Below are 8,900 nucleotides of genomic sequence, written 5' to 3' on the forward strand. Positions count from 1 at the left end.
CCTGGTACTACAGTTATAGCTGGTTGTTGGTCAGTGTGGATTCTGAGAGTTGAATCCCAGTTCTCTGGAAGGGCAGCCAGTGCTCTTAACCTCTAAATCACCTCTTCAGCACCGCTCCCCTTTTGAATTAAAGCCCAAACATTGAAAATTCTAGTTTGGAGAAAGAAAAATATACAAAATAATTGCCTACATAATTTGAACTGTTTGTCACCAGAAAGAACCTTTTGATAGTTGTATTGGGTGGAAAGCACATGTACTCATTGAGTAAGTAGGAAGTTATTTCACAGAAAAAAACAAAACCTGGACACTTAACAGAACTCACAGATTTGGTGTCACCAATGGAGAAAAAGACATGAACCTCTATAAGCGTTCTGTAAGCAGAAAAGTCCAAGCCTTAGCTCCTTGTTCATCTGATTCCCAACCCTGGCTACTCGCCCACATTAATGAGAGCACAGCAGGGCTCCAACCCAAGATCCTGTCTCAGAAAAAACAAATTTCCCATGATGCAACTCGTGGAAATCTGGAAGATCTTGGATCTGGTTCCCAAGATTGGGGCACTTGGAAAACATTGAGCAGAGACTCATAAGGCTCTCAGGGGAGCTGGAAACCAAGTTTTGTTTTACAAACAAGTGAAGTGGAATTAAGAATCACAAGGGGTTAGAGCAAGACAACATGGTGGCATTTGCTGGTCACACATGCAAGAGAGGACTTCTGTTTGTATTTTCGGGGGGAAGCTTGGAGACATAACAGGGCTCTGCGGTGAGCAGGTGCTTAGAAAATGGCTAAAGTGCTGATGTGCAATCTCTCTCGGAGGGCAAGCAAGCTTTCTGTGCGAGTGCAACAGCCTTAGACCCTTCAGGAAGGAGAGGGCCTTCCATCCGCCTTGTCTGCACAGGCAGGCCCATTCACTCGGACACAGGAGAGTAAAACTACCGGAAGGGGTGGGGCAGCTTCCATCCTCTCAGCGGATCATAGACTCTTGTAGCATTTTCTCTGACAACAGCTTTTTATGACTACTTGGCATTTGTTTTTTTCTTTTTTCCGAACTCAAGCTTACTCTCCACCTGGACTCTACCCTGGACCATGGCTTGATGCATCTTTCTTCCTCATCTTTTCTTCTCACTGTGCTTATTTCTGCTCCCCCATAGCCCCTCTCTCTCTAGTATTCCCCATTCTAGAGTCTGAGTTCTCTGTCACAGTGGCATGTTTTGAGTTGGGTTGCCTTGAGTCCGGGGTTTTTTGTGATCCTTCCCATAGGGCCTCAGAGGTGGAATCAGAGCTCCCAAGGTCCCAATAAGGAGAAGAAGGAGGGAGAACATGAGCAAAGAAGTCGGGACCACGAGGGGTGCACCCACCCACTGAGACAGTGGAGCTGATCTATTGGGAGCTCATCAAGGCCAGCTGGACTGTGACTGAAAAAGCATGGGATAAAACTGGACTCTCTGAACATGGCGAACAATGAGGGCTGATGAGAAGCCAAGGACAATGGCACAGGGTTTTGATCCTACTTAATGTGCTGGCTTTGTGGGAGCCTAGCCAGTTTGAATGTTCACCTTCCTAGATATGGACAGAGGGGGGAGGACCTTGGACTTACCACAGGGCAGGGAACCCTGACTGCTTTTTGGACTGGAGAGGGAAGGGGAGAGGAGTGGGGGGAGGGGGAAAAGGGTGGGAGAAGGGGGAGGGAAATGGGAGGCTGGGAGGAGGCGGAAACTTTTTTTTTCCTTTTCTCAATAAAAAAAATAATGCAAAAAAAAAAAGAAAAAGAAAATACAACCACATCCTTATATGTCTGGACTGAAGGCAGGACCAGGATGCCATCACCAAGAATATGCCTTTTCTCAGTAACAGTCAACAGTGGCAAAAAGCTTCCATCAAAAGACACATAGCTTCTGCCCACACTGACTGCGTAGAAGATAATCGAACACTGTTTGCATATATCCTGGTGTCATAGCAATTCAGGCTGCCTGAGTTAGATTCTTTGTAGCGGCAGTAACTTCCATCAGAAACATAGTATCTCATCTAGTTTCACACAGCATCAGCCATTAATGTAATATCTTAAGTTAGAGGGTGGCTGCTGTGTAAGACAAGATAATATTTTATGTATTTGGAAGCTGGACCAAAGCACATACTTCAATATGCTTAACAATAGGCACCACAACCGAAAAAGTCCCCATAGATCACAAATAATAATATCATGTGTGTTGTATGTGACATATAATATATCACAGCCACAAAGACTGAAAAAATCTTTGTGTGGCTGGTCTGTGGGTTGCACAGATGCACATATAAATGCACACCCATCCATCATCTGCTCCTGATAGACCATTTCTTCCCTTTGGCAGCTCCCTTAGAACAGCGCTTCACACAGAAGCACACATACCTCAGGGAAGCAAAAACTGCTTATATAACTACTTTGTGGAGAATAAAAAGAAATCAATATCCGGATTCTCAGCTGTGGCACAGATTCTTCCATGGAGTTCCTCTGTTTTTGATCAAGATTCTCACCTCTTTTTCTACAATTTTCCTTCTTACTCTTTTCAAGAGAAGAACATGCTCTCTGCCCTGGTTAGTTTTAACTTTCAACTCGGCACAACCTAGAACCACCCAACAGGAGAGTTTCATTTGAGAAATTGTCTAGACTGGGTTGGTCTGCATACATGTCTATGAGGTGTTGTCTTGACTGTTAATTGATGTAGGAAGACCCAGCCCACTGGGGGATGCACCATTACCTAGGTGGGGAATCTCAAATTGTGTAAGACAGGAAGAAGCGTAATGAGAGTAAGCAGGAAGCATGGGTACCTTCATTCTCTTTGCTCTTGACTGCAGATGTGGTGTGACCAGTAGTCCTGCATCCATGACTTCTCTGTAGGGATGAGCCACAGCCTGGAAGTGTAAGCATACTAAACCCTCTTCTCTATGGTTGCTTGTAAAGAAAGGTGTTATATCACAACAGAAATGAAACTGGGTTACTCCCATCCTCAGATATCCCAGATATCCCTTGGGTTCACAGACCAGCCAGACAAGCCTACTCGGCCAACTCAGGCTAATGCTAGACTCTTACTCGAGGAACAAGGTCGATGGCACCTGAGGAACACCAAGGTTTGACCTTCTCATACACACACATATGCAACTACACACAAAACAGTAGAGTAGATATGGATGAATGATATGTAAATACAATTTCATGATTAAAAACTGAGCATCATACATTTCCATTAAAGAATATATGTACAACATTTTTACCCATTGGTGGTAAAAATTGAACTGTGGTGGCGTTATAACATACTGGATGTTTCTAAAGTAATGCTCGAATGGTTTTATTTTGATGTTTCCAGAAATTATCCATCCCAGTGTGCTGAGAAACTCCCGATGTTAGGACAGTAGTCAGCAGATATCCTCCTGCATTTAATAGTGTTCCCCTGTGAAAGCATCTTCCCAGTGTGCCTAGCTGACGGCAGAGATTAACTGCACCAATTACTTTTTAAAGTTATTTATTTATGCATTTTTAAGGTATGAGTACTCTATCTGCATGTATCCCTGCATGCCAGAAGAGGGTATCAGATCCCATTACAGATGGTAGTGAGCCACCATGTGGTTGCTGGGAATTGAACTCAGGTCCTCTGAAAGAGTGATCTTAACCACTGAGCCATCTCTCCAGCCTCTGAACCAATTATTCTTAATTAAAATATAAATATCTCTGATTCTCCATCGTTTTGGACAATTCTCCATTTGTTTACAATATTGAGTATAATTAAAGTGATTTAAAGCAACGTGTATTTTCATTCCAAAATAATAATCCATTTTCTTGACACTCATTTCCAGAATGTAACTTTAAATCAAAAGCTATTTACAATAATCAGCTTGGGGATGGAAATGATGCATGCGTTCTCCCTAACCGTATTTCTACTTGGTTTGGAAACTGTCACTGAACGCGGCTCCAGCTCTCACCAGGAAACTAGTCTTCAGTCGACACCGTGGTGAACTCATTTGCCCAGCTTTCATCCAGAAACTGAAAGATAGCTTGTAATATCGGACATGCCCGGTTCCCTTCTCCTTACCAGTTCCTGTGAGGACAGGGCCTCAGAGGAGCCAAACTTTTAAAAATGAGATGCCTTCATTCTTCAAAGAGACCTCAGATCAAAGGAAAGAGTCCTTCAGGTCAAGTTTAAAAATATATTTTCTCCTGTTTACAATTAAAATTAAAAAAAAAGAAGCTCAGCATTTTAACTCTTCTCAGGTGTGTAGCTGAGTATCCCAGATACAGGCACAATGGACGCCAGGACCACGCTCTAATTTCAGAACATAGCTACCATCCCCAAAGTAACCCCGTGCTCCCCAATTTTTTATCTGCCTCTCCCCCTGATGCTTACTATTCTATTTTCTATCTCTGGATTCGCCCATTGTCTATGTGCTTTTGATACAAAGATTTCACAGTTAATCCAAATAGCAGCACATATCCATGTATAATTCCTTATTAAGGCTAAATAATATTTCGTTACATGGTATAATATTTTGCTTTTCCATTACTGTATTTTTCCTGGTTTTGCTGTTATGAGTATTCATATACAAGTCTGTGGTGAAAAACGTGCTTTTAGTTCTCATAATTCTTCATTTTTCAAAGCTATATTTGCTACATATAAAGGATTTGAGAATAGTTCAATTCCTATTTTATATATTTTTATCTTTTAAAGTTAGTTTGTGAGGACCTAGAGAAATCACTCAGTGGCTAAGAGCTCTAGCTGCTCTTTCAGAGAACCTGAGTTCACTTCCCAAAACCCACATGGTGGCGGCTAACTATTTCGAACTCCAGCTCCAGTGGATCAGACGCCCCCTTCTGGTCTCCTTGGACGCTGCATGCACTTGGTACACAAACCTATGCAGCAAAACACCCTGTACGCATAAAGCAAAAAAAAAGGAAAAACCTTTTTACAGAGAGTTTACAAAGTCACGGGTTCCTTCATGCATTTTCATGAGTTCCTCATCCCTCACCCCACTCTCTTCCTCCATTCTAAGTCCCTGCCCCCCACCTTACCCTCTTGCCCCTAGTAGGATATTTTAGTCTCTAAGGATATTTATTCAGTATGACAAGCACTAAGAAAAGATGACTATGTCAACAGTCATTGTGGCTGTTTAGAAAATGTTTTCCTCATGGACAGAATAATGGAAGCCATTATTCTCAACTGTATTGCACACCGTTGTGATGAGAGACGTATTTGTATTTCACACATGCAGAGTCTAACACAGGACACAGACTCCGAACTGTCCACAAGAGTCTTCTGGAAGGCAGGAGAAGACTGGAGGAGGATTTTGGACGCAGAGTTCACCAGTGAGGGTATCTGTGTGCAAGGTCTTCATGAGGTGCTTTTTCAGATGGACCAAGCCCTCAGTCACAGGCCCGTGGTGAGTATCCTTGGTGTGTGTACGTCTTTATGGAATAAGTTCTGCTGCCATTTGGGACCCATTCTGACTTTTAAATACCAACGTCTTTCCCAAAATGCACTCACATCATGATTGAATGCAAATCTGTGCTTGCGATTAAAATCTCTGGGTTGGTGCTATCTTACTTACTAGATTCGAATAGCAAAGCTGTGAATGTCCAGAACTTCAGGGTCCCTGAAACTAGTGGATGAGGACAAAACACTTTCCTGAATGCAGTGGCCAGGCTAATGGCCTCAAGGATGTCTACACCTCAGTTTTTGTTAATATGTCATTTACACGAGGAGAGGAACTCATGGTTGCAAATAGAATTCAGGTGACCTTGAATAGGAGTGGGGGGTCTTAGACTGTCTGGGTGGATCCCACGTCATCACAAGTGACTTTTAGATGTGGAAGGAAGAGGGAGTCCAGCATCAGTGAATAAGGTGTCTCAGCAGAAGCAGAGGCCAGAGAGCACCGGCTTTGGAGATGGCAGGGACCATGAGTCAAAGAACACGGGCACTTCTAAAATCTGGGAAAGGTGAGAACAAGGCTCTCTGTGTTCATGAACACAGGCCCCAAATACCTTGATTTCAACATGAGACCCTCCAGCTTCTGGTCTTTTAATCAGGGTCACACCCAGACACAACCCTTTGTTATGGTCTGTACTCTCTCTGTTACTCCAAGAAAATGGGCTAGAATATGGAAAAAGAAGGTTCACTTAGCTCATGATTCCAAGGTGGGAAAGGCTACAAAAACCAAGTCCATGGCCTGGCTCCAGTGCTCCTGCCACCACAGAAAGACATGGGGAGAGAAGTATGTATAGGATGACTGGGAGCACCAACTCACCACAGATGCTCAAGGACCAAATGAGACAGTGTGCACTGAAGGTTTTGACGTGGAGATGGATCGCCCAGCAAATGCTTGCTTGGCCTTTCTTGATCACATCCTTGCTTTTGGTAAAATGTGTTCACTGTAGCAGAAAGGCCCTAGGTGGATTTCTATCTATGGACCACCTCACACTTCCCTAATAATTCCACATCATTCCCACTCAGCCCAAGCTCTTCTCATTCAGGTAGCTTTCCATCTACCTCCCTTTCTTCTTGAATGGGTTCCCTTAAGTGACAACTCAGATACACTGGTCTCGAGTGTGTTCCCGACCACAGTTGTCTCCTCTAGCTTTCCTCCAGCTTTCTGGGGAGTCATCTGAACCTCCTCCTCACTCATCCGTTCATTCAGGCCTCGGTCTCACCCTGGGTGCCCCTGTGGACTCCAGCACCATGGCCTTCAATGTATCTTCACCAAAGGCCTTTAGTAATCTTCCTTGACTGATAAAAAGAGGAGAGACAATGATGCCAGCCAGAGAGATGGTTGATAGACTGTGTCAGATGGTAGCAGTTAGGAGTGAGAACCACCCTGTGGACTCCAGCACCATGGCCTTCAATGTATCTTCACCAAAGGCCTTTAGTAATCTTCCTTGACTGATAAAAAGAGGAGAGACAATGATGCCAGCCAGAGAGATGGTTGATAGACTGTGTCAGATGGTAGCAGTTAGGAGTGAGAACCAGCCTTCTAGAGAGACAGTGACATTGATGACTGTGTCTGATGGTAGCAGTTAGGAGTGAGAACCAGCCTTCTGAAGAGACAGTGACATTGATGACTGCCTGATGGTAGCAGTTAGGAGTGAGAACCAGCCTTCTGAAAAGACAGTGACATTGATGACTTTGCCTGATGGTAGCAGTTAGGATTGAGAACCAGTCTTCTGAGTTTAGTACTGTTACTCTGCTTAGGTTGTTTCCTATTAAAGCAAACACTCAGTCTATATCTTTGCTTTTTCGTAGGTCACTGGTTTTTATTCTCTTTACCGTACGATATGAATATGGGGTAAGTATATGAATTCATTCTGTACATGGAAAATTTACTTTGTAGAATACATGATTCATTGCATGGGTATATGATTTATATGTTTTCAGAATATGTTTGAACTAGTCACTCTCTGGGCTTCAGCTTTCATATCTGTGAAATGGATATTGAGATAAGACACAGCCTGAGGCCACTTGGATATTTTTTTCAATCAAAATTGTTTATAGAATTACCTGGGTGTTGGAGAGGTTTTATCTTGTAATAACCACAGCCCTTCCTTGAATTCTTTTTATTTGGAACAGAAAAGAAGTAGTTGGGACATTTCAAGATTACACCAAGAAATATAGGATTCAGTCTTCAGTCTGGACAGTTTTTAGTTGTAGAGAAATCCCAGCTCTTCTGCTGCTGCTCCCTCGAGGAAGAAACTAAATTGTGAACCCAACCTCTCAGGGATGCTTTGTTAAGGCTGCCAGCTCTTGGGGATAAAGGTCACAAGGAGTGAGATCAAGTCCCTTGATAACCAGAGACCTTTGCAAAGTAACTGAAATAGAAAAAAAAAATCTCTACTCTGACTCAAGGAATGAAAAGCTTTTGATTCTTGGTTCTCTCTTATTCCTTACTCTTTAACCCAGATAAGACTCAGTCTTCTGCTTGTGTTACAGCGACAATGAGATTTGTCCCATTGAGTTCATATGCATTTGAGATATCCCCAGTGTGATGCTTGCTTGGGGGCAGTTTTTTTTGTTGTTGTTGTTAATCTTATTTAATTTTTCCAAGCTTATTTTTGTGTTGCACGCATTTTTTTTCTGTTACAAAAGTCTGCAGCCTTCTAAAATTCACTCCCCTTGGTCCTTCTAGCCATGTGAGTGAATGCGATTCCTCAACCAAAGATAACTCAACCCTAGACACTTTCATCCGCTTGTGGTGCAGGGAGATTTTAGAGTCTTCACACAGGGAGCAGCAAGATGATAACTGGGATTTAAGGGGAGGGTGTGAACTGACACAATACCTATGGAAGACAGTTTGTGTCATCTACCAAGATTTCGAATATACGTTCCTTTGGTGTAAGAATGTACACTCACATATGTCTGGCATGTGCAAAGATGAGTGTGCCAAAATCCTCGCTGCAGGGTATTGTTCAGCACCTGAAGAGGGGCATAATAACCTCATAACCTAGGCATTCACCAGCAGGGAGTGGATGCACACGTGCTGATACTGTGTGAGCGGGACCGCGGCGAGGAGCATGTCAGACGAACTGTGAAAACAGGGATTACGTGAAAATGCCCAGGCACTAGGCAGCGTGCCACTTGAGTATCAATGAAACAACCCAAATCACCAGCAGTGTGGGCGCATGTGGTTGAATATACTTATCAGTGACTAGACACCAATGGAAAGAGAGGGATCCTCTGAGGGTAGGGAACTTGAAGGCAGGGCAGAGAGAGAAAATGCCTCTAATATGTTTTTACACAGTTTGATGTTTTGGTTTTGTATCTGTATTATTTTCTTATAAAAAAGAAAATGAGCTCAGATATGGGACAGTTAATCTTTGAGAAGTTAATACTTTGCTCTCTATACAATCAGCACATTTCTCAAATATGGGACAGTTAATCTTTGAGAAG

The 8,900-nt window shown here is 43.0% G+C and overlaps 1 protein-coding gene across 1 annotated transcript in view; it reads left to right on the plus strand.

Annotated features, from left to right (window-relative positions):
- Col4a4 (collagen type IV alpha 4 chain) overlaps positions 1–8,900 on the plus strand; it is a 128,753-nt gene that overhangs the window by 11,087 nt on the left and 108,766 nt on the right. Inside the window, exons 3-4 of the mRNA XM_026785746.1 lie at positions 5,236–5,403; positions 7,260–7,302. Of these exons, the coding sequence (XP_026641547.1) occupies positions 5,357–5,403; positions 7,260–7,302 (90 nt within the window). The 5' untranslated portion in view covers positions 5,236–5,356. The remainder of the gene's footprint in view (positions 1–5,235; positions 5,404–7,259; positions 7,303–8,900) is intronic.

Source organism: Microtus ochrogaster, linkage group LG2 (genome assembly GCF_000317375.1).
Source record: "Microtus ochrogaster isolate Prairie Vole_2 linkage group LG2, MicOch1.0, whole genome shotgun sequence".
Lineage (NCBI taxonomy): Eukaryota > Metazoa > Chordata > Mammalia > Rodentia > Cricetidae > Microtus > Microtus ochrogaster.